General features: G+C 50.7%; 2 protein-coding genes across 7 annotated transcripts; one reads left to right on the forward strand and one right to left on the reverse strand.

Moving 5' to 3' along the window:
* The first annotated feature begins 1,404 nt into the window (after positions 1-1,404).
* Positions 1,405-5,888, forward strand: ACR (acrosin). The gene is made up of 7 exons (XM_074963003.1): positions 1,405-1,457; positions 1,821-1,913; positions 2,343-2,546; positions 3,036-3,301; positions 3,672-3,817; positions 5,484-5,636; positions 5,829-5,888. The coding sequence occupies exons 1-7, from the start codon at positions 1,405-1,407 to the stop codon at positions 5,886-5,888; spliced, it is 975 nt and encodes a 324-aa protein (XP_074819104.1).
* Positions 5,766-25,759, reverse strand: RABL2B (RAB, member of RAS oncogene family like 2B). Of its 6 annotated transcripts, none has more exons than XM_074942815.1 (9): positions 25,670-25,759; positions 23,787-23,938; positions 23,481-23,510; positions 22,516-22,595; positions 14,655-14,734; positions 8,492-8,603; positions 7,380-7,405; positions 7,031-7,114; positions 5,766-6,697 (listed from the first exon to the last, which is right to left on the reverse strand). In XM_074942815.1, the coding sequence occupies exons 2-9, from the start codon at positions 23,900-23,902 to the stop codon at positions 6,620-6,622; spliced, it is 606 nt and encodes a 201-aa protein (XP_074798916.1). In that variant the 5' UTR covers positions 23,903-23,938; positions 25,670-25,759; the 3' UTR covers positions 5,766-6,619. The 6 variants fall into 6 exon arrangements, with proteins under 6 accessions (XP_074798916.1, XP_074798914.1, XP_074798915.1 ...); XM_074942813.1 differs by having other exon boundaries at positions 7,275-7,405; XM_074942814.1 differs by having other exon boundaries at positions 7,380-7,477.
* Between the last annotated feature and the right edge of the window lie 127 nt (positions 25,760-25,886).

Genomic DNA, 25,886 nt, shown 5'->3' on the forward strand with positions numbered 1-25,886 from the left:
CTCAGCAGCAGTTCTGCAGAAAAGGACCTAGGGGTGACAGTGGATGAGAAGCTGGATATGAGTCAACAGTGTGCCCTTGTTGCCAAAAAGGCCAATGGCATTTTGGGCTGTATAAGTAGGAGCATTGCCAGCAGATCGAGGGACATGATCGTTTTTCTCTATTCGACATTGGTGAGGCCTCATCTGGAGTACTGTGTCCAGTTTGGGGCCCCACACTACAAGAAGGATGTGGAAAAATTGGAAAACGTCCAGCGGAGGACAACAAAAATGATTAGGGGGCTAGAGCACATGAGTTATGAGGAGAGGCTGAGGGAAGTGGGATTGTTTAGTCTACGGAAGAGAAGAATGAGGGGGGATTTGATAGCTGCTTTCAGCTACCTGAAAGGGGGTTCCAAAGAGGATGGATCTAGACTGTTCTCAGTGGTAGCAGGTGACAGAACAAGGAGTAATGGTCTCAAGTTGCAATGGGGGAGGTTTAGGTTGGATATTAGGAAAAACTTTTTCACTAGGAGGGTGGTGAAATACTGGAATGGGTTACCTAGAGAGGTGGTGGAATCTCCTTCCTTAGAGGTTTTTAAGGTCAGGCTTGACAAAACCCGGGCTGGGATGATTTAGTTGGGGAGTGGTCCTGCTTTGAGCAGGGGGTTGGACTAGATGACCTCCTGAGGTCCCTTCCAACCCAGATAGTCTATGGTTCTATGATTCTAATGCCTTTATATATTCAATGGTGCGGCCTCACCTGGATATGGCAGAATTTGAAGGAGTGCAGAGAAAGGTGTTGGGAATGCTCAGAGGCCTGGGAAAACTAGCATATGAAGAGAAATTGAAAAGATTGGGATTATTACTTTAGAGAAGAGATGAATAAGAGGGGACATGATACAAATCTGTAAAGTAATAAATAATCTAGTGAAGTTAGATCAGGAGCTTCTGTTCTCCCTGTCTCAAAGCACAGGGACATGGGGACATTTGATTAAATCAAAAGGTGGCAAATTCAAAACCAGTAAAAGAAAACACTGTCCATCACAATACATAGTCTGCGGAACTCATTGCCACTGGAAGTTGTTAAGGCCAAAAACTTGGCAAAAGTCCAAAAAGGACTGGACATTTATATGGATAATGAGAATATCCAGATTTATAAGAGTTAATGCAAAAAGAGGTGTGGGAAGGAATATTAAACATTGGATTAAATCCTGAAGCACAATCTCCAACAAGTAAAGATTAGAATCAGCCCTTTCCGGGGGAGGAGCAGATTGCCCCGCATCTGCTGCTTTGAGGTTCTTACGCTTTCCTCTGGAGTATCTGGTTCTGGACAGTCGGGCACAGGACAGTACTGGCCAGTCCTATGTTCCTTGATCTAGTGTATGTATCAGTGCACTCTGGGACAATGTGGGCAGCTACTCCATGATGCCGCAGCAGGGCACAGAGCGCCTGGAGAACACGCTCACACAACCTGCACTGTGAGGGGTAATGAGCCCAGTGTGCCCTACTACAGAGAGAGCAGGGCGGGAGGAGAGCTGGCCAAGCTGGATACACTGTTCAGGGAGATTTCGGTCTGTGCTGTAAGCAGTAGCCTACCCATTCCTACCTGCCCCGGGGTATCTCCATTGCCCATGGAAGTCACCGTCCATGTCACCCTCGCAGTGCTCACAGCTTTGGCCCTGATGCCTCCATCAGCACCTTCCCAGCTCCACTCGCTCGTCACAAAGGAAGGCGGAAACCAGAGACCTGTGTGATGTCATACTGGCCAGTCACCGATTGGACGGCGGCCCTGGACTTGGTTTATGGTGTCACGAGTGATGAGGCTCGTCTCGTAGATGCAGGTGCCTGGTGCTCCGGTGGAAGATGCGGCTGCTCTCCCTCCTCCTGTTCCACACCCTGGTCTGGCCCATGCACAGCACGAAGGGCAGCTGCGAGTAAGTGACACCTGGGCCACGAGAGGAACTACTGAGAGGGGCCCTGATGGGGCCCTTCCCAAGCACCGAAGGGCATTGGCCCCCCCCACATGAGGCCATCCTGAATGACAGGGATTCCTGCCCCCTTCCCAGGGTCACGCCCAGGGTCAGGTGACATGGGTGCCTCATGGGTTAGCAATGAGGCCCTGGCATATCAATCCCATGGGCCATCTCACATGGGGTGGGTAACACACAGGGCTCCTAGGCCCTGCTGCTTCCCTCGGGCTGTGTCCAGAGAGAGGCAGGTGGCCTGACACAGAAGATGCCTGGCAAGACCTGGGCGTGAGATAGAACCAGCCGGAGGCAAAGGTCAGCCCCACGGTAAGTGTCAAATCCCTGCTGCCTTGTCAGGCCACTGCCAGCAGGGCAGTGACGCTCCTCTGTCTCCAGTGCAGTCTGTGGGCGCCGCCCCCTGGCGTCTGGCTACGGCGGGATGCGGATCGTGGGTGGCGTAGATGCTCTGCCGGGGGCCTGGCCCTGGCTCGTCAGCATCCAGATCCCCACCCGAATGGGCCCCCGGCATTCCTGTGGCGGGTCCCTCGTCAGCCCCCGCTGGGTCCTCACAGCCGCTCACTGCTTCAAAGCCAAGAGAAGGTGAGACGTGCGACCTTGGGGGAGGGGTGCCCTCACAGCCCAGGCAGGGAGTCAGCAGCTCAGGCCACCCACCCACTCTTCCATGTACTCCCAGCACTTGCAAGCCAGAAGGGCATCTGGGCAATGCCATGGAACTGGCCATGCCATGGGGCTGATCCTTATGGGGAGAGACAGCTGGGCACCACGGCCTATTCCACAGACTGGCACTGTTCCCTGGCCAGGCATCAACACACCCTAGGCTGAGCCTGGTGTGCATGGGCACTGACTGACAGCTTGTCCCAAGGTGAGAGCATGCTGGAGAACACGCTGCCCTATTGTGTCTCTGTACCCGGCTCCCTGCTGCCGCGCCCTCTCCTTGCCTCAGACAGTAGGGCAGTGCAATGCACCCAGCTACAGTGCAGCTCTCTGCGGCCCTGCACCGGCTGGGAGAGGAACCGCTCTATCCCCTCCCACCTCCGCCCTGGGACTGACTCCCGTTCTGCTCTCCAGGCTGCTCCCGCAGTGGCGTGTTGTGGTCGGTGCGTCCCAGCTATCCCAGCGTGGCCCCGAGGCCCAGGTGCGCTCCATCAAACAGGTGGTGCTGCACGAGCGCTACGAGCCGCGCATGGAGAGCAATGACATCGCTCTGCTGGAGCTTGAGCAGCCCATCGAGTGCAATGACTACGCACAGCCCGCCTGCCTGCCCAGTGCCATGGCGGAGGTGTCGAACCTGTCCCACTGCTACATCAGCGGCTGGGGAGTCACGCAGGAGACATGTGAGAGCCCCAGGCTCCCTGTTAACTCTAACTGGGCACCTGACCTCAGCTGGGACTACTGGGATCTGGCTGCACTGAAGGTCTAGGCCTCTGCTGCTGTGAAAAGACAGCAGCTTCCCTTCCTGACGGTGCCAGTGCCCCACACACCTCACTGAGCCAAGGGCATGTGCCCACCAAGGGCTGGATCCAAACCTCACCTGCCCAGGCAAGGGAGGAGGAGGAGGGGATGCATGAGCAAAACCACCTCCCACAAAAGTGTGGGAGCAGAGTGAAGGTTAGGCTCTGGGGGAGGGGCACACCCATGTGGCGCACTGGGGAATGGGAGATAGGGCTAAGAGCTGTGCAGTAAATATTCTTCACGTCCCTGCAGCCCTGGAAACAGCCGACATCCTGCAGGAGGCCAAGGTGCATCTCATTGACATCACGACCTGTAACAGCAGCCGCTGGTACAACGGGGCCATCGCCAGCAACAACCTGTGTGCAGGGTACGAGCAAGGAGGCATCGACAGCTGCCAGGTACGCAGGCTGGAGCCCTCTCACTGCAGAGTCCTCCCCAGCTCTGCTCAAATGCTTGTGCTGTGGCCTCACACCCCCTCTTCTGGGATCCCCGTCTAGAACTCTCACTACCCCCTGCTCTGCTGGAATCCTCACCTGGGACCCTGCCTCCACTTCCTCCAATATCCCGACCCGGGGCTCTGCCTCCCCCTCCTCCGACCTGAACAGTTTCAGCACCCTTGTCTACGGTCTCCTTCAGTCCCAGACAACGCTGTTTCTGGCATACAAAAGAAAGTGAAACCACATCTTTCCTCCTCACCCATCCCCAGGCTCCTCCGCTGGTGCCCAGTCCCTTCCAAACTGCCCCACCCCATTTTAAAACCCATGCCCCATGCCTCTGTCCTTCTGCTTGTCCAGCACTGGCCTCTCTCTACCTGGTGGTATGGGAGCCTTCTCCTCTGTCTGCCTGCTGCCAGAACTCCTTCCATTTGCCCATCTCGTAGGTAATCTCAGCTGGAAACCTCTTTGCTTTTCTCCCTCTGTCATTGTATTAGGGGTGTAAAGCCCCAGGGATGCTATGCAAAAGGAGGGGGATTATAGAGCCCACGATGAGCTGCACTGGGCTGTGGCAGTCTCCCCAAGGAAGTGGGAAGAGTCCCATTTAAGTGTCCTCAGCAATGGAACTGGCCAGGACACTAGGGCAGCGTTTCCCAAACTTTTCTGGCCATGGAACACTTTTTAGCCGATTACAGAACACTTATAATATTATTTTGTAGTCGTTTGGTTTTCAAATAAAAATGCCGTTATTTATGCTCCAATATATTTTATTTCATAAAACAAAGCAAAAATACAAATGTAAAATAACTGGAACTAACACTTTCTAACTGGAAAGCGTGTATAAAGTAGTACAAAAATCAAGTGCAAGAGTCAAAATTAAATTCTAGATTCTTTCACGGAACACCTATTCCCATCGTGCGGAACACCAGTGTGCCGCGGAACGCTGTTTGGGAAACGCTGCCCTATGGAACAGGCCACAGGAAACCATCCACAGGAATGGACTAGAGGGGCCCAGTCGGCGGTTTTTATCTCTCATGTCAATGACTCAGAGATCCAATCTGGGTCAGGAGCTCTTAGGATTAAGAGCACAACTACTCCTCAGGGCCAGTGAGGCAGATACCCTGAATTTGGTACGCAGAGCTGGGAGGAAGGCCCTGTGCCTTAGCACACGGGGCAGGGAGTGAGGCCTCCATGCCATAGTGCCGATGCGTAGTGGCTGCGTTCAGAGGTGTGGTACCCAAGAGGGCTCTGTATGGGAGGAGGAAGAGGAGGAAGCTGACTGCTCAGCACTCACCAAACTAGCTATGAGCTAACACAGAAATGCAGCGGACTCCTGATGGGGGAAGCGCTGACTGCAGCTCCTAGACAGTCCATTCCCAGGGGTGGGGGGCACTGCAAGATCATCCCCCTTTGGAACACGTGCTAGGGCTTTGCCAACGCTAGGCAGGCCTTGGGGGTGAGCCCCCCTCCTCTGAGCTCTAGCTGACAACTGTCTCCCAGTGGTGAGAGACGAGTGGAGGGACGAGTTGTGTGTCCTTAAGCCTCTTCCAAGAAGGAGTCAGCCCTACTGCCAAGCCTGACCCACCAGTGATGAGCTGGCTGTGCCTCAGACCTCTCTCCTCTGCTGCAGGGCGACAGCGGTGGCCCCCTCATGTGCACAAAGGAAAGGTCAAAGCGCTTCTGGGTTATTGGAGTCACCAGCTGGGGGCTGGGCTGCGCCAAGGCACAGAGGCCAGGGGTCTACAGCTCCACTCAGCACTTTCATGACTGGATCTTGGGGAAAGTCAGGCCCAGGCCCAGAACAAGGACAGGCCCCTGCCCGTCAGCCCAGAGCAGTCTGTCTGACTTCTTCAGGAAGCTCAACAAGTTCCTACAGGGCCTGAAGGGAAAGGGGACTTGAGAAGGGAGGGGAGCAGAGCACAGCGGAGGCTGAGATGGACAGTGGCCATTTCTGACGCTTTGCCCACTGCTCTAGAGGACTCTGTACCAGCATCCGGCTCCCATCCTGCCCGTCGTCCTTGTGGATGGAGACTGAGAGCTTACCTCACAGCAGAAGTAAAACGGTGCCCACAACACAGCCAGCTCTGCCTCTGTTCTATTCAACCTCTTATGCCATGCCCAGAACCACCCAGGAGCAGAGGCTGCACACAACCAGCTGGGCTAGAACGGTGGAGCGAGGAAGGGGAGGGATGGCTCACAGTGGGTTGGGACAGTGTGGTTGGAGAAGGGTGGCACACAGAGCCAGAGAAGCATTGGGGTGGAGTGGTTGGGCTGCTACGGTGAGTGGGGTCAGGGAGGGGTGAGAGGTAGAGCTGGCTGGGTTGAAACAGCAGTGGGAAGGGCTGCTATTTGAACATGGTCCGGGTGCAGGAAGGACCCAGGCTCAACGCTTTGTAAAAAAGTCCTTTAGTGTTGGTTTCCTCAGTCTGGGCTCCGCTAATAGACACCTGGGCAGGACCCTTCCCTGCAGGGCAGGCAGTGCCCAACACCCCAGCAAATGCCCCCCTTCCCTGCCAGAGCGGCAGGCAGCAGTCACATGTATTCTTGTCCCTTCTGCATCCCGGATGCTCAGGAGGATGGGGCCCAGGCCAGGAAGATCAGGCCCAAACAGTCTCCCTCCCAGGGAGGGATGGTCCCAGCCAGAGGCTCCCAGCATGGCCAGTGCATGAGAAATCTGCTCTCCCCAGGCAGAGAGTGATGGTTCTAACTAACCATGAAGAAGCTGGGGCAATAGGGAGCAGCACAAGGTTGGTCTGAGGCCTGGGCTCAGGTGGATGGGGGCTTCTCCTCGGCGTAGTTCTCCTCTTTATCTGAGTCCTCCCGCTTTTTCTGCAGCTCAAAGTTCTGGAAGGGAGCAGGATGGGGAAATGGTGAGAAGCAAATGGGAACCAGCCATTTCCCACCCCACCATGGCACTCCCAGCACAGCACCTCATCCCCTCACCCCTAATCTGGGACTGTCTGTACAGGACCCCACAATGCTCCCAACACAGGCCCCACTTCACCCCACTCTAAGCTGGGACTGAGGCATTATGGGATCCCCACGACGCTCCCAACACAGGCCCCACCTAACCCCACTCTGCACTGGGACTGGGGGCTTTTTCCTGGTGAGGGAAGGGGTGTGGTGCTGGCAACTCACTAAGGAGAGGGAGGTGAGCTTCAGGCAGGGCACTCTTACCTCCAGCTCCCGCATGACCTCATCCATAAAATCCCCTGAATTCTGTTTGTACGCGACAGCCAGTTTGATAGCATCACTGAATAGCTGAGGAGAAAGGAGGGGCACTTGTCACTCTGGGAATGAGAGGCGCGTCTAGGATGCTCAACCCCAGATGAACCCACAGGACTTTTCCCCCCACCCTACAGCACCCTAGAGAAACCAGGCATGAGACAACCCCCCAGCTACGGGACCCCCCCACACACACCTGGGAGGCAGCCAGCGAAACATCCTGTCTCCCAAAGAATGCCTGCTCCTTCTCACCTCCCCATGCCGCCTTGCACCAGTCCCATCTCACATAGCCAAGCTTTACCTTCACTACGTTGGTGCCATCTGCAGCTGAGACAAAATAGAAGGGCAGATTGAACTTCCGGGCAAAGTTGAAGCTTTTCTGAGTCACTTTCAAATCCGCTGAAGGAGGAAAGGAGAAGCAGTTGTTGAGCCACCACTGCTGGTAGCAGGCCAAGCATGCCCTGGGACAGCATAGAGAAGAAGTCCATGCAACCTTCGTGGGGGCATCTCTCGCTGGCAAGGCCCCCTTCATGCAGCGCATGGTTTGGGTGGTGCCTTCTGACAACTAGAGGAACCTGCAAAGGGTGGCAGGCTAAACTAACAGTTAGCAAGGAAGTACGTGATGGAAAAGGACCTTTTTGTTGCTGGTCAAGGCTTTCCACAGAGGGACCCTGACAGGGACTCTCACCTCATGGGGGGACATCTGGTGCAGTGTAAACAACGGAGCATTACTTGTCATCTGTCCCAGCTCCCAGGTCTGCATGGCTCTGTCTGTGCTAGGGATGTCTTTCAAACGTTTCTCACTATTGCTAACAGTGGTACACTTGCAGCGTACCGATGTTGTCACAGAACCATCACCTTTGCCCTCCCTCTGCTGCTCTTCCACTGTTTGTCACGCTCACTTGTTGCTTCTCGTCTCAAGGCAGACTGAAATCTCTTTGGGACAGGGACAGTCTCACCCTATGTTTGCGCAGCACCCTGCACAAAGGGGCCTGATCTGGATGGGGCCTCTGGGTACTTCCACAATACAGACTATAAACTGTAACAATGTCAGGGAACCTGGTGAGCTAAGAGGGCTCTGCCAGCTGGCCAGTGTGGTGCAAGCTGCTGTTCAGGGGAGCGGGAGGAGATTGGAAGGAGACTGGGTGATATCAGGCCAGGGCTCAGCTAACCGTGCTATATATTTATGTCTGTGCTGAAAACAAATTTGTGTTTTCAGTTTCTTTTTCTGAGCAAAACAAAGTCAAGAGGCAAAAACATGCTGTAAAAGGCCAACACTTTATCTAGTAAAATATGATCTGTGGAGTCCATCTCCAAGAAGCCCTTGGGACCAGCCAGGTGGTCACTTCCTTCAGCCATGTCACAAAAGGTCCATCCCACAGCACTGAAAGGCTAAGAGGCAGAAACACTCACCATCAATTTTGTTGGCCACCACGATGCAGGGGATCTCTGGGCGGAACTCTCTCAGCTCCTTGTACCAGTTATTCAGGTTCTTGTAGGTGACCTTCCTCTGCACATCAAACACCTGCCAAGGAAGAGCCACCTGTCACCAGGCCTGCAGCTGGACAGTCCCTGAGCAACCCGCTGCACTGAATATTTGCAAAACCCACCATGCAAAATCACTGCCTTTCTTTTTAAACACACAGAATTGCAGAGTTAGTGCCCGAAGGGAAGATGCTGAAGGGAGATTATTTAGATTGGATCAAAATGTTTGATACAGCATCCCATGGAACATCACTGTCAGAATTAAATACAATTGGCTTAGACCAGACACCAGCATAGGGGCTGACAACTGGCAGGAAGGCGGTAAAACAGAGGCTATGGTAAATGGCAAACTATCATCAAGCCATTAAAAAAACCCCAGCCCCTCTCCCTGCACTAAGCTATCATCAGCCTCTTGATCTCTCTGCACATCCTGCCTTGTATAGTGCTGAGGATACTCACCCTTAACAATAATGAGGGTGGGGAAGGCTCTAATGTGCCCTGTAAGGATAGGTGTCAGCCCCAGTCTGATTTACAACTTCATTAATGAGCTAAACAAGGGGGTCAGCAACATGTTAATGAAGTTTACAAATGATGCTAAGTTAGGAGGAGCTGAGAATAACAGTGTGGACAGAGGAGAGTAAAGAGATTAAAGCCTGGAAAGGGAACACATCTGGTCAGGAAACTCCAGCAATGGGAAGCAGCAATGGCTGAAAGACAAGGGCAATGAGAGGAGGCAGCAAATGGGACATGAATTTGCAATGCAATAATCCTGCATAATAGACCAATGCAGCTTTGTGCTGCATGCTCCAAGGTATCGAGTCACAAAGCAACAAAGGGTCAGACCTCCCTATATGGCTTTGATGTGACTGCACCAGGAAAAGTGCATTCTGTTCTAGGCATGATATTACTGGAAAGCTGTTGATGAATTGGACAGAGTTGAGAGAACAAAAGAAATACAAAGGGGTTGAGGAACGGAGTTATGAGGAAAGATGAAAGGTGCTAAAGGTAAACAATGACGGGAGAAGGGACAGGAGAACAGTAGAGGAAGGAATGTTAACAGCAAGCAAGGAAAGGAAATATTTACAGCACTACATAAAAACATAAGAATGGCCGTACTGGGTCAGACTAAAGGTCCATCTAGCTCAGGGTCTCAAACACGCGGGCCGCGGGCTGCATGCGACCCGCCAAGTTATTTTCTGTGGCCTGCCATAGGTGCCAGCTCCACCAGCAGCCAAGCTCCCCTCACCACGCCCCCCATCTCCCCCAACGCGCCGCGTCCCCACTTCTCCGCCTACCTCCCAGCGCTTCCTGCCACCAAAGAGCTGTTTGGTGGCCCTTAGGACTTTCCAGAAGGGAGGGGGGACGTGGTGTGCTCAGGGGTGGAGCTGGAGAAAAGGCAGGGCCAGGGCGGGGATTTGGGGAAGGGGTTGGAATAGGGGCAGGGAAGGGGTGGAGTTGGGGCGGGGACTTTGGGGAAGGGGTTGGAATGGGTGCGGGGAAGGAGTGGGAAGAGGCAGGGCAGGGGCGGGACCTCATGGACTAGACATTCAGCATGTATGATTCTTTGCTGTGAGTAGTTGGGAAGAATGTTTGCTAAAAGTGACAACATATTTTGTATGAATAGTTACTTTAAAAAGTTCCTGCCATTACAGCTACATTGATAGACTGTTACCGTAGATCATCATCAGTGTTACTGACCACATAAGAAATAGTTACAGGTATTTGTATTTTATTAAAACGCCTCTTCGCATTACAGTTTTAAAAAAGTTAATACATTGACTTTTAATAGCATACTATATTACTCTTCATTTTTTTCATTTTTGACTATACTTTTGAATCGTTGTACGAAAAGGTTTCAGTGATGCGGCCCTCGGGCCAATGTACTAGTCCTCATGTGGCCCTCGTGGTGATTTGAGTTTGAGATCCCTGATCTAGCTCAATATCTTGTCTTCTAACAGTGGCCAGTGCCAGATGTTTCAGAGGGAGTGAAAAGAACAAGGTAATTATCAAGTGAGCCATCCTGTTTTCCAGTTCCAGCATCTGGCGGTCAAGGGCTTAGGGATACCCAGAGCATGGGATTGCATCTCTGACCATCTTGGCTAATAGCCACTGATGAACCTATCTTCCATGAACATATCTAACTATTTTTTGAACCCAGTTATACTTTTGGCCTTCACAACATTCTCTGGCAATGGGTTCCTCAGGTTGACTGTGCAGTGTGTGAAGAAGTACGTCCTTTCGTGTGTTTTAAGCCTGCTGCCTTTTAATTTCATCAGGTGACATCTGGTCCATGTGTTATGTGAAGGGGTATATAACACTTCCTTATTCACTTTCTCCACACCAGTCATGATTTTATCAACATCTACCATATCATAGAATCATAGAATACCAGGGTTGGAAGGGACCTCAGGAGGTCATCTAGTCCAACCCCCTGCTCAAAGCAGGACCAATCTCCAACTAAATCATCCCAGCCAGGGCTTTGTCAAGCCTGACCTTAAAAACCTCATATCCCCACTTAGTTGTCTCCTTTCCAAACTGAACAGTCCGAGTCTTTTTAATTTCTCCTCATCTGGAAGCTGTTCCATACCCCTAATCATTTTTGTTGCTTTTCTCTCTATCTTTTCCAATTCTAATGTATCTTTTTTGAGATGGGGGTGACCTGAACTGCACGCAGTATTCTAGGTACGGGTGCAACATGGACTTATATAGTGGCATTCTGATATTTTCCATCTTATTATCTATCCCCTTCCTAATGATTCTGTTTGCTTTTTTCACTGATGCTGCACACTGAGCAGATATTTTCAGAGAACTATCCACAATGATGCCAAGATCTTCCTTGAGTGGTAACAGCTAATTTAGACTGCATCATTTTGTATGTACAGTTGGGATTATGTTTTCCAGTGTTCCCTACTTTGTGTTTATGAACACTGAATTTCATCTGCCACTTTGTTGCCCAGTCACCCAGTTTTGTGAGATTCCTTTGTAATTTGTGGTAATCTGCCTTGGACACAACTATCTTGAATAATTCTGTATCATCTGTAAACCCTGCCACCTCACCGTTTACTCCTTTTCCCAGATCATTTATGAATATGTTGAACAGCACTGGTCCCAGTACAGATCTCTGGAGAACCCCACTATTTATCTGTCTCCACTGTGAAAACTGGTCATTTATTCCTACCCTTTGTTTCCTGTCTTTTAATCAGTCCCTGATCCATGAGAGGACCTTCCTCTTATCCTCTAACAGCTTATTTTGCTTAAGAGCCTTTGGTGAGGGATCCTGTCAAAGGCTTTCTGAAAGTCCAAGTACACTGCATCAACTGGATCACCCTTGTCCACAAATTTGTTGATGCCCACAAAGAATTCTAATAAATTGGTGAGGCATGATTTCCCTTTACAAAAGCCGTGTTGACTGTTCCGCAACATATCATCATCTATGTGTCTGATAATTCTGTTCTTTACTATAGTTGCAACCAATTTGCTTAGTACTGAAGTTAGGATTACTGGCCTGTAATTGCTAGGATTGCCCCTGGAGCCTTTTTTAAAAATTGGCATCACATTAGCTATCGTCCAGTCATCTGGTACAGAGGCTGATTTAAGCGGTAGGTTGCATTCCACAGTTAGTAGTTCTGCAATTTCTTATTTGAGTTCCTTTAGAAGTCTTGGGTGACTCCCATCTGTTCCTGGGGACTTACTACTACTGTTTATCAATTTGTGCCAAAACCTCCTCTCTCAACACCTCAGTCTGGGACAGTTCCTCAGATTTGTCACCTGAAAAGAATGGCTCAGATGTGGGAATCTCCTTTACATCATCTGCAGTGAAGACAGATGCAAAGAATTCATTTAGCTTTTCTGCAATGGCCTTGTCTTCCTTGAGTGCTCCTTTAGCACCTTGATTGTCTAGTGCCCCACTGATTGTTTGGCAGGCTTCCTGCTTTGGAGGTATTTAAAATTATTTTTTGCTGTAGTTTAAAGTCTTTTGCTAGTTGGTGCTCAAATTCTTTTTTGGCCTGTGTAATTATACTTTTACGCCTGACTTGCCAGAGTTTATGCTCCTTTCTCTTTTCCTCAGTAGAATTTGACTTCTACTTTTCAAAGGATGCCTGTTTGCCTCCAACCGCTTCTTTTACTCTGCTGTTTAGCCAGGGTGGCATTTTTTTGTTCCTCTTACTATTTTTTTATTGGGGGTGTACATTTAATTTGAGCCTCTATTATGGTGTTTTTTAAAAGTTTCCATGCAGCTTGCAGGCATTGCACTCTTGTGACTGTTCCTTTTCATTTTCTTTTAACTAGCTTCCTCATTTTTGTGTAGTTCCCCTTTCTGAAGTTAAATGCTACGGGATGGGCTTCTTTGGTATTTCGCCCCGCAGAAGGATGTTAAATTTAATTACATTACGGTCGCTATTACTGAGTGGTTTAGCTATATTCACCCATTGGACCAGATCCTGTGTGCCACTAAATTGAGAATTGGCTCTGCCTTTGTGGGTTCCAGGACTAGCTGCTCCAAGAAGCAGCCATTCATAGTGTCTAGAAATATTATTTCTGCATCCCATCTTGAGGTGACATGTCAATATGGGGATAGTTAGAATTCCCTATTATTATTAACTTTTCAATTTTTATAGCCTCTCTAATGTCCCTTAGCATTTCATAATCACCATCACCACTGTGGTCAGGTGGTCGATAGTATATTTCTACTGCTGTACTCTTACTATTCAAGCATGGAATTACTATCCATAGAACTTCTATGGCTGTTTGATTGATTTATGATTTTTACTACATTTGACTTTGTGGTTTCTTTTACATATAGTGCCATTCCCCAACCAGCCTGACCTACTCTGTCATTCCTTTATATTTTGCACTCTGGTATTACCCTGTCCCATTGATTATCATCATTCCATCAAGTTTCTGTGATATCAATATCCTCATTTAATACTAGGCATTCAAGTTCACCCATTTTAGTATTTAGACTTCTTTCATTTGTATATAGGCACTTATAAAATTTGACAATATTTAATTGTCCGCCTTCATGTGATGTAACCGAGTGGGACTCTCTTTCATTTGACTGTTTCTCTTAAGCTTCTACCTATACTTTATCAACTTCTTTAGTAGGACATAGAGAATCCCCATTAATAGATTCTCCCCTAAGGAATGTCTCTGTCTGCACCATGTTCTCCTCCGCACCTTTCAGCTTTCCCCAGCCCTTTGTTTAAAAATTCCTATATGACCTTTTTAATTTTAAGTGCCAGCAATCGAGTTCCATTTTGATTTAGGGGGAGCCCATCCTTCCCATATAGGCTCCTCCTTTCCTAAAAGGTTCCGCAGTTCCTAATAAATCTAAACCCTTCATCTCTACATCATTGTCTGATCCATGCATTGAGACCCTGCAGTGCTGCCTGTCTACCTGGTTCTGTGCCTAGAACTGGAAGCATTTCAGACAATGCTACCATGGAAGTCCTAGACTTTTATCTCCTATCTGGTAGCCTAAATTTGACCTCCAGAACCTTTCTCCTACCTTTCCCTATGTCATTGGTACCCGCATGTACCATGACCACCAGCTCCTCCCTAGCACTGCACATAAGTCTGTCTAGATGTTTCGAAAGATCTGCAGCTTTTGCACCCAGCATGCAATTTACCATGCGGTTCTCCTGGTCATCGCAAACCCAACTATCTATATTTCTAATAATTGAATCCCCCATTACTATTACCAGTCTCTTCCAATAACTGGGGTCCCCTCCCACATAGAGATATCCTCAGTGTGAGAAGATACCATGGCATCATCTGAAAGGAGGGTCCCCACTACAGGATCATTTCCATCTGCTCCAGTTTGATGTTCTCCTTCCCCAAGACTTCCATATTCCTCAGCAGCACAGAGGCTGGGGGTGGGACCACTCTGCTGTGTCCCGGAAAGTCTCCTCTTGTGTACCTCTCTGTCTCACTTAGCTCCTCCAGTTCAGACACTCTGGCCTCAAGAGCCTGTACTCGGGGTAACATTATTAAAGATAACATGTAGGAGGAATACCAAACAGGTTCTGTTACCAGCCAGGAATCCTCTACAAACACAGAGTGAAAGCCACAGGTAGAAGAATGCCCTTACCATGATACAAGCATGGGCCTTGTGGTAATAGGATGCATGCATACTCTGGAACCTCTCCTGTCCGGCTGTGTCCCAGAAGTCTGAAAGGCACAAACCAGCAAGTTCAGCATGCCATGACAGGAAAGAACTTCCAACCCCTTCATAACCCAACCCCAGAGTTCAGCCCTCTCCTGTATGTCTACTGATACGAGCCTTTGCCATGACAGACTGAGACATTCCCTGACCAGTTTACAAACACAGGCTCTCGCTATACGTGGGGTTTAGATGTGCCTGTGCAACACCTCAGCAGAGACAGTTGGCATCAGTTTAAATACAGTAGTGCAAAAAGTTCTGTGTAAACTGGATTTAAAAAAGACACAGAAAAACAAGGCACGGCATGGGTGCAAAAGCTGAAGAAAATAAGGTGAGAAATACTCAGATAGTACAGGGATGATTGTGGGATCCAAACCTAAACAGATTGGGGTGACCTCAACAATGGCAGTGTGATCTTTTTTAGCAGGGTGGTCCACAGAGCATTCTCCATGCCAGGACCCTGGCTGTCATCCTCCCTGGGCAACCTAAATGTGGCTCTGTCCAGCTGCAGTGTCCCTGTGGCTGCAGAGGCATGGAGGGTAAGGTGGTCTCTGAAGTAGCCAGGTCCCAAACTACTGAGGGCTCCAGGCTTAAGTCCCGAGCGGCCACCAGGTGCCTCACAGACCAAGACTCTGCTGTGAAGTGTAAGAGGAAGGGGAAGAAGTGTAGCCTCACCAACTTCCCCCACTGCACAGCTCCAACCCCCTCCTTTCCACTCCATTCTTTCCTGCATTGTACCAACACCCTCCCCCGTCTCTACCCTCTCCATATTGCCTCCAACTGCTCAGACTCCCCTGCCCCTCCTCTTCCCATCCTCACACAGTTTGGACACTGCTCCAACTCCTCCAACATCACACCCATTGCTATGGCTACTCACATACCCCCCCATCTTTCCCTCCTTCTTGCCATCCACGCCTCTGTTAAGGCTAGAAGGACCATGGGCAGGTGGTAGGATTGTGTGGAGAGTGTGTACCAGCTGGAGGTAGGGACAAGCAGGAGAGCTGACATGTGAAGTTCCTAACCCAGATCTGTCCCTAGTGCACAAAGAAGGGTTCTACGCACCCATTCACAGCATAGGAGGCTCAGCTGAATACGAACACTCCATGAAGAGGAATACAACCAGAAACAATAGATCCGAGAGACGTGAACTGCTCCATTCATCTCAGTGGGAGTTCTCATTCTCCTTTCTCAAGCATTTAGCATACCAGCATGGAAAGGGGTTTAGAGGCCCTCAGGGGGGGCAGGACCCTCAGATGCTTGCTCAGCAATCTGGTTCCATGGAGGGGGAAGATAAGGGGCTCAGACCCCCCTGATCAAGCCACACATGGGGGTCAGGGAGAGGGCTATACATGGGGGGCAGGGAGGGACAACCCTTAAAAGAGCTGGGGGGGAAGGCAGGTAAAGGGCTTCAGACTCCTCTCTCAGCATGGAAGGGCCTCCCAGATCCTAGCTCACATGGGGGACAGGAAGAGGGACTCACACCCCCACAAGGATCCCAAGGATCTGTATAGGGACCTGTGCTGTTCAACATATTGATTAATGATTTGGAAAAAAGGATGAACAGTGAGGTGGCAAAGTTCAAAATTATTCAAGACAGATACGTTCAAAGCAGACTGTGAGGAGTTACAAAGGGATCTCACAAAACTGGGTGACTGAGCAAGAAAATGGCAGATGAAATTCAAATTGATAAGGACAAAGTAATGTACAGTGAAAAAAAAATCCCAAATATACATATACAAGAATGGGTTCTTAATTAGCTCTTACCACCAAAGAAAGAGATCTTGGAGTCATTGTGAATAGTTCTCTGAAATCTTCCACTCAATGCACAGCAGTGGTCAAAAAGACTAACTGTATGTTAAAACTATTAGGAATAGGATAGAAAATAAGACAGAAAGAACATAAAAATGGCCACACTGAGTCAAACAAATGGTCCAGCTAGTTCAGTATTCCATCTTTCTGACAGTGGCCAGTGCCAGATGTTTTAGAGGGAATGAACAGAACAGGGCACTTATCAAGTGATCCATCCCCTGTCATCCAGTCCCAGCTTCTGGCAGTCAGAGATTTAGGGATACCCAGAGCATCCCTGACCATCTTGGCTAACAGCCATTAATGGACCTATTCTCCATGAACTTATCTAACTCTTTTTTGAACCCAGTTATACTTTTGGCCTTCACATCACCACCTGGCAATGAGTTCCATAGGTTGACTGTGTGTGGTATGAAGAAGTACTTACTAATGTTTGTTTTAAACTTTTTGCCTATTAATTTCATTGGGGAACCTTTGTTCTTTTGTTACGTGAAGGGGTAAATACCACTTCCTTATTCACTTTCTCCACACAAATCCTGATTTTATAGACCTCTATCATATCCCCCCTTAGGCCCAATGCCACTATATAAATCCACACCTGTGCCCAGTTCAGGTCACCCCATCTCAAAAAGAAGATAGTGGAACTGGACAAGGGTGAGACAAAGACAACAAAGATGATCAAGTATATGGAACAGCTTCCATAAGAGGGGAGACTACAAAGATTAGGGCTGTTCAGCTTAGAAAAGAGACAACCAAGGGAGGATATGACAGAGGTCTATAAAATCATGAATGGTGTGGACAAAATGAAGAGAGACAAGTGTTATTTACCCTCTCACACAATACAAAAATAGGGGTCACCTAATGAAATTTATAGGCAGCAGGTTTAATACAAACAAGAGGAAGTACTTTTTCACACAACTAACCTGTGGCACTCATTGCCATGGGACATTCTGATGACCAAAGTATAATTGGTTCAAAACAGAACTGGGTAAGTTCATGACAGAAAGGTACATCAATGGCTATTAGCCAGGATGGTCAGGAATGCAACCATGTGCTTTGTGCAACCCTAAATCTCTGACTGCCTGAAGCCAGGCGTGGAAGACAGGGGTGGATCACTCCATAATTGCCCTGTTTTGTTCACTCCCCCCTGAAGCTCTACTACGGACCACTGTCAGAGACAGGATGCTGGCCAGATGGACCAAGGTCTGACCCACTATGGCAGCTCTTGTGTTCTACAGTTTGAGCCCCATGTGTGTGCAAAAAATAATTAGAAGAACAAGATGTTTTTGTGAAATTATGGGTTTTTAAGAGGTTGATAGCTCAGAAACCCCCTGCTCAAATGACCCCACCTTTGGACTACTAACACCATCCAGCACCCCAATGAAGCACTATACATTTCAAAACAACCCAACTCATCATATGGATTTTAGAGTACTTAAAATGGTCCACCTTTAAACAGGAAGCGATGCTCAACCTTAACTATAGCAGAGTTGGGGCTCTGCTATAAATACCAGTACAACTTTTCTAGTGTAGATGCTGTTATACTGGTACGTAACTACTTCACACCATGAAAGGAATAGTGGAATACAGTAGAACCTCAGAGTTATGAACACCTTGGGAATGGAGGTTGTTCATAACTCTGAAATGTTTGTAATTCTGAACATAATGTTATGATTGTTCTTTTAAAAATTTAGAACTGAACATTGACGTAATACAGCTTTGAAACTTTACTATGCAGAAGAAAAATGCTGCTTTTAACCATCTTAATTTAAATGAAACAAGCACAGAAACAGTTTCCTTACCTTGTCAAATCTTTTTTTAACTTTCCCTTTATTTTTTTTTAGTAGTTTATATTTAACACAGCACTGTACTGTTTTGGCCTTTTTTTTTTTTTTGGGGGGGGGGGGTCTCTGCTGCTGTCTGATTGGGTACTTCCAGTTCCAAATGAGGTGTGTGGTTGACCGGTCAGTTTGTAACTCTGGTGTTTGTAACTCTGAGGTTCTATTGTAATTAAAACGGGTAAGGTCAACTGTCTATTGGTATAATTGCATCCACACTGTGGCTTTTACTAATATAACTATTTTGGTTAAAAATAAAATCACAACTTTAACCAAAATAATTTTAGTAATAAAACTTTCAAGTGCAGACAAGGCCTCAAGTATCAGGAAATGTTGCACCTGAGTCCTGAAACAAAGAAAATAGTGAGCAAAATGGTAATTGGGCCCAGACACCCACAGAGAAGGTGGGGGCTTTCTTAAACCCAGCTTCTCTTAGAGAACAGAGGGAAGAAAAAATACACACAGAAAGATCTGGGCTTTGCTAGGAGAATGTTAGTAGATTCTGTTCTGTTAATGTAACAGAAAAGAAGAGTCTGTCTAATTTAGCTTGTAGTGAAGTGTGAAATTAAATGGATTAAAAACTCGCTGATTGATAGATCTCAGAATGTAAACTATAAACAGGGGATTATTATTGCGCAGTGGGCTCCCACAGGGATCGGTTCTTGGCCTTATACTATTTAACATCTTTATTAATGACCTGAAAGAAACAAAATCATCACTGATAAAATTTGCAAATGACACAAAAATTGGGGGAGCGGCAAATAATTAAATAATTAAAAGGACAGGTCACTGATGCGGAGCAATCTAGATTGCTTGGTAAACTGGGTGCAAGCCAACAATATGAGTTTTAATATGCCTAAATGTAAATGTATACATCTGGGAACAATGACTGTAGGCTATATTCACAGGATGGGGGACTCTAGTGATGGAAGTGAAGGAAGTGATTTTGAAACAGATTTGAGGTTCCTGGTAGATAATGAGCTGAACATGAGCTCCAGGTATAACTCTGTTTCCAAAAGGGCTAATGCGATCCTGGGAACAGGGGAATGTTGAGTAGGAGCAGAGAGGTTATTTTACCCCTGTATTTGGAACTGATATCACAGAATCATAGAATACCAGGGTGGGAAGGGACCTCAGGAGGTCATCTCGTCCAACTCCCTGCTCAAAGCAGGACCAATCCCCAATTTTTGGCCCAGATCCCTAAACGGCCCCCTCAAGGATTGAACTCACAACCCTGTGTTTAGCAGGCCAATGCTCAAACCACTGAGCTATCCCTCCCCCCGACCACTGCTAGAGTACTGTGTTTATTTCTGGTGTTTACAATTCAAGAAGGATGTTGGTGAATTAGAGAATATTCAAAGAAGAGCCATGAGAATGATTAAAAGATGAGAAAACATGCCTTAAAATGATAGACTCAACTAAGAGGAGGTGAAGAGGTGACTTGACTAGAGTCTATAAGTACCTGCATAGAGAACAAATACTTAATAGGCTCTTCAACCTAGTAGAGAAAGGTATAACATGATCCAAGGGCTGGAGGCTGAAACTGGACAAATTCAGACTGGAAATAAAGCATACATTTTTAATTATAAGAGTAATTAATCACTGGAACAATTTACCACGGGCTATGATGGATTCTTCATCACTGGCAATTTTAAAATCAAGATTGGATGTTTTTCTAAAATATCTGCTCTAGGAATTTTTAGGGTGGGCAGGGGGAGTTCTGTGGACTTTACTATATATAGGAGGCCAGACTAGATGAATGCAATGGTCCCTTCTGGGGATGATTATTATTATTGATGAGACTATATGTGTAATGTGTGTGTAGGCTCTTTGTTGTTTTAAAATCCCCTTTTCTCTAACACAGTAGAGGCTGGTTATTAACAATCCTGATACTGACAATTTTTGGTTATTAGCAACATTTTGCTGGAAGCTGATCCTATCCCATTAAGCATAAACTTAACTGGACTCAGATATTTGCAACTGTCATGCTGCTTATTGGCAACTTTTCTTCTTTGCCATGGAGCCTCCCCCACGGGTGGAGACCCAGCAGCCACACAGGAGATAACGCAGGAATCCTGGCGCTGCAAAGTGGGAGGAGAAGCTGGGAGGGTAGGCTGCAGACAGGGCAGCAGCATGGAGATGGGCTGCAGCCTGAATGCCAGGGCTTTCCACAGGGGGAAGGGATGTTGGGGGCCCATGGGGCTGCACAGTACTTCTTCCTGCACTGTCTAGGCTGTGCCCTGTCTTGGCACTGGGGGCCTGGGCTCAGCACACTCCAGCGCCCTCATTCTCCATGGAAAGACCCAGTCATAGGCAGGTTTTTGGGGCTGCAGCCAGGTATGGAAGCACTGGGATATGACAAGCCCAGGGAGAGGGAGAATGCAGGAAGAGGTACAGTGCAGCCCCATGAGCCCCCAGCATCCCTGCGGAAAGCCCCAGCATCTAGGCTGCTGCCACACTCTCCCCTGCCCACAGACTACCCCCACTCCTCTCCCATGGTGCTGCAGGCTGGAAGGGGGAGCTACAGGCAGGGCAGCAGCTGGGATGTGGGTTGTGGTCCAGATGCTTTCCAGGGGGAGCAGGAATGCTAGGGGCCTGCATGATGCCTCTCCTGGTGCTCTCAGGGTTGCATCCTGCCCTGGCGCTGGGGGCCCAGGCTCAGCATGTCCCAGCACTTCATTCCTGGCTGCAGCCCTGTAAACCTGCCTTTTGGTTATTGGCAACTTCTGGATAATAGCAACTTCTTGCTGGGAAATGAGAGGCTGCTGGTAAGTGGTATACGCTGTACTTCATTCCAACTGCTAAATCAAAACAATTGGTTTTAAGAAAGCTGTTGGTCAATATTGCTTTTCACAGGGTCCTGAAGGTAGGAAGCACACAGGTTCCTGAAACTGAGTCTGGCCTGCAAGATGATAAGCATTTGGTGTTCATGGGTCAGTGTACCAGGATACCATCTAAGAACAGAAGAATCATGAGATTCCACCCCATGACAGGTACAGGCAAGAGACCAAACACTTTGGAGTCAGAGAGATCAGAAAGAGGACTGAAGTGCCACTAGCTTCACTGCTATGACATGGACCAAAACAGGACAGAACACTGAGTCGTTTGTAACCTTATTCTAAGGTTCTCACACCGTTCCTGCCCCGCTGGAGAAGCACATTAGTAACGTTTCCCATTTCTGATGACACCACCACCATCCTGTCGCCCAGCCTTACTGACCTCTCCCTCTCCTCTCTCATCCAAATCTCACTGCTTTTTCCTGCACAATATATTGAAAATCCAGCTCTTCTTTTTGGTCCCAAAAGCTAAAACACCTGTCGAGGCTTCAGTCACCTCCCATCCTGATTACAGCAGGCTTATCCTCGGTGGCTTCCATGATTCCTTCATCATTCCCCTCCAGTCCATCCAAAATACAGCCCATAATATTAACTTCCTTGCCTGTCAAGCTGACCTCATCATCCCTTTTGGTCCCTCTGCTGGCTCCCTCTTTGCAACTGCATTAAATTTAAATTCCTCGGCCTTTCCTCCAATGTCCAGCATCACTGCACATCTGCCTACATCACAGTACTTTTCCCTTAACATGTCCCTCGTACCCCTTCCACTCCACCAATGGTACCAGCCTCAATGATCTTTTCATTCCTTCTCCCAATTCTGTCTCTGGGCCTTCTTCATGCTGCCTCAGGTGCAAAATGATTTCCCAATCTGTGTTCACCAAGTTCTCATTCAAATTCCTCTTAGACTCATTTCTTCTGCAGTACCCCAAAACTGGGAGTTCATAGCAATAACAAAGGTCATTCTCTCGTCTCAATTTCCCAGTGTGATCTGTCTTCCTAATGCTGCCTTTGAGATGGTAAGCGCCTCAAGGCAGGTACTGTCCTTGTGTCCTATATAGCCCCCAAAACACTGTCAGCATGAAAACTACAACTAAAAACAGCACAAGTGTTTCTACAAAAATGGTCAACAGTGACACTGATACCATGGACACTGCCATTGCCCTTATTTAGGTTCAGTTTACACCCAGTTGAGATGAACAGGAATTCCTGGACTCAACAGAGGTCCTTTAGTGATGCCATAGCAGGGATTTCCCATGGCTGTACCCAGCACTCACAGGGAGGATATGTGCTCGTCTCCTAGGAGGTGCTTACCCACAAGGATATTCTTCCCATCCACATTGGTTGTGTATTTGTAGAGTGTCAAGGCAAACGTAGAGAGCTGCTGGGGTCGGCTGTGCATAGGTTAAGGAGCTGAAAAGTGAGTCTTATCCAGCCATCAATCTCATGTTCAGTAGAGCACTTGTGAGGGGAACTTGCTTGAGGGGGGCTAGGGCAAGCATTCAGCAGCTGGGTCACCAAGCTGCTCCTCTGCAGTGTGTAGCACAGCTAAGCCAATCATTCAAATTTGCCTCAGATTTTCAATCCCAAACTAAGGGTTAGTCTACGCTGGAATCAATACAGTGGCGCAGCTGTACCGAGCACTGTGGTGCTGCTAGTGCAGACGCTCTATGCTGACGGGAGAGAGCACTCCCATTGGCATGATTACTACATCTCCCCGAGTGGTGGTAGCTATGCGGGCGAGAGAGCGTCTCCCACCGACATAGCACTGTCCACACTAGCGCTTAGGTCAGTGTAACTTACATCGCTCGGGGAGGGGGAGGCTTTTCCACACCCCTGAGTGACTTAAGTTATCTTGAAGTAAGTGCTAGTGTGTACAAGCCCTAAGGTGGGGAGTAGGAGCTCTATAGTTGAAGTGCCCATGACAGTCCTATAGGCCTCACAGGACCAGCTGCTAGCACTGCAGTGCTCAGGAAAGGAATTCTAAAGACGATACTGTAGTTGATAGTGGGGGGAAGACCTTCTGAGGAGGAACAGAAGTTATAAGTTCCCTAGTGCTGTGTGGATTTAGTTAGCTTATCAGTGTACTATAAAGAGAGTCTAGGTCAGGCAGGGAAAGCTAGGAAACAGAACTCTGCTGAGGATGGGATGAGAGCCCCTGATGGGAAGAACATGGTTAAACAAAAAGGCCTCAAACAGACCATTTCCCCTTCATGTACCCTCCTGGGCCCTAGAATAAAAATAAACAGTGGTGAGGTCTGAAAGAACCCAAAGGATACAATCCATCCAGGAGGAACCTTTCCATTAACCTGCAAGTACAGAAATGACAGAGGCCCATTAGTCCTTACCTGATCACCTTATTATCTTCTTTCTCCTCATCCCTGATACAGATAGGCCCCCCCACTCCTATACATTCAGCCTCTCCGTTGGTCTCAGACACAGCTAATAAACCACTGTGAGGTAACAATAACTGGAGCTGCTGCTTTGTGCAGCGGAGAGGCAGAGTCCAGACACTGGTTGAGGAGTGCCACGCTTGTATGCTGCTGGAGCCTTCCTGGCACGTGCAATAAGGGCCAGTTACTCACTTGGATTTCCCCACAGCGCTGTCCCCCAGGCAGATAATCTTCACGTTCTCATCTGCATCATACTTCGTCTGGTCCAGCTCCTTGCAGGAATCTCCCCCTGGTGCATCTCTAGCCATGCTGCCTCCACCCTAGCTGCACAGAAGCCACCTCTCCTGGGACCAAGGGGAAGATTTTACTTTTCTGAGCCCCTCAGAAAGAGCTAGGGTAAGCTCATAGTGTTACAGTCTCCTTCCTAGCCATCAAAAAGCAGTTACGATCAACAGAACTGCTGTGCTGGATCAGACCCCAGCCCTGTGGTGGATACACCTCCCCGAATGGAATGGAAAGGCACCACTCCACCCAGAGCCTCCTGACACCGCCCACAGCTCCTGGCTCTCCCACCTATCATCCCCCGCATCGATCACCCTGGCCCCCACCGGGGACAGCGCCTGGCTACCCCACCTATCATCCCCCGCATCTATTCCCCCCCCGCACCGCACCGCCCACAGCTCCTGGCTACCCCACCTATCATCCCCCGCATCTATTCCCCCCCCGCACCGCACCGCCCACAGCTCCTGGCTACCCCACCTATCATCCCCCACCTACCACCCCTCCCCCGACCAGGGACAGCGCCCCACCGATCCGCCCCCCACGCCGGGGACAGCGCCCCGCCGACCGCCCCCCCCGCCGGGGACAGCGCCCCGCCGACCGCCCCCCCCGCGCCCGGGACAGCGCCCCGCCGACCGCCCCCCCCGCCGGGGACTGCGCCCCACCGATCACCCCCCCCCGCCGGGGACAGCTCCCCACCGATCACCCCCCCCGCCGGGACAGCGCCCCGCCGACCCCCCCCCCGCCGGGGACAGCTCCCCGCCGACCCCCTCCCCCCCGCCGGGGACAGCTCCCCACCGATCCGCCCCCCCCCGCCGGGGACAGCGCCCCACCGATCACCCCCCCCCCGCCGGGGACAGCTCCCCACCGATCCGCCCCCCCCGGCGGGGACAGCTCCCCACCGATCACCCCCCCCCCGCCGGGGACAGCTCCCCACCGATCACCCCCCCCCGCCGGGGACAGCTCCCCACCGATCCGCCCCCCCCCCGCCGGGGACAGCTCCCCACCGATCACCCCCCCCCGCCGGGGACAGCTCCCCACCGATCCGCCCCCCCCGGCGGGGACAGCTCCCCACCGATCACCCCCCCCCCGGCGGGGACAGCTCCCCACCGATCCGCCCCCCCCGGCGGGGACAGCTCCCCACCGATCACCCCCCCCCCGCCGGGGACAGCTCCCCACCGATCACCCCCCCCCGCCGGGACAACGCCCCGCCGACCCCCCCCCCGCCGGGGACAGCTCCCCACCGATCCGCCCCCCCCCCGGCGGGGACAGCTCCCCACCGATCACCCCCCCCCCGCCGGGGACAGCTCCCCACCGATCCGCCCCCCCCCCGGCGGGGACAGCGCCCCACCGACCCCCCCCCGCCAGGAAAGCGCCCCGCCGACCCCCCCACCCCCGCCGGGACAGCTCCCCACCGATCACCCCCCCCCGCCGGGAAAGCGCCCCGCCGACCCCCCCACCCCCGCCGGGACAGCTCCCCACCGATCACCCCCCCCCGCCGGGAAAGCGCCCCGCCGACCCCCCCCCCGCCGGGGACAGCTCCCCACCGATCACCCCCCCCCGCCGGGGACAGCTCCCCACCGACCGCCCCCCCCCCCCGCCGGGGACAGCTCCCCACCGATCCGCCCCCCCCGCCGGGGACAGCTCCCCACCGACCGCCCCCCCCCCCGCCGGGGACAGCTCCCCACCGATCCGCCCCCCCCGCCGGGGACAGCTCCCCACCGACCGCCCCCCCCCCGCCGGGGACAGCGCCCCCCCACCGCCCCCTCTCGGCAGAGCCCCGGCCCGACACTCACCAGCCGGCCCAGCCGCGTCCCCGCTGCTACGCGACGCGGCGCGCGAGGCCCCGGGCTGCGCACGCGCCGCAGGGACCCCGGGCCGAGGCCGCCCAGCAGCGCCTGAGGCGCCGAGCGCGGCGCGGGACACCAGGGGCCGCGCCCAGCCCCCGCGCCGGCCCCGGGCCCGCCTCCGAGCGGCCCCGCCCCTCCCCGGCCCGCCAGGGCGACGCGCCAG

The sequence above is a fragment of the Natator depressus genome, chromosome 1 (assembly GCF_965152275.1).
Source record: "Natator depressus isolate rNatDep1 chromosome 1, rNatDep2.hap1, whole genome shotgun sequence".
Taxonomy (NCBI): domain Eukaryota; kingdom Metazoa; phylum Chordata; order Testudines; family Cheloniidae; genus Natator; species Natator depressus.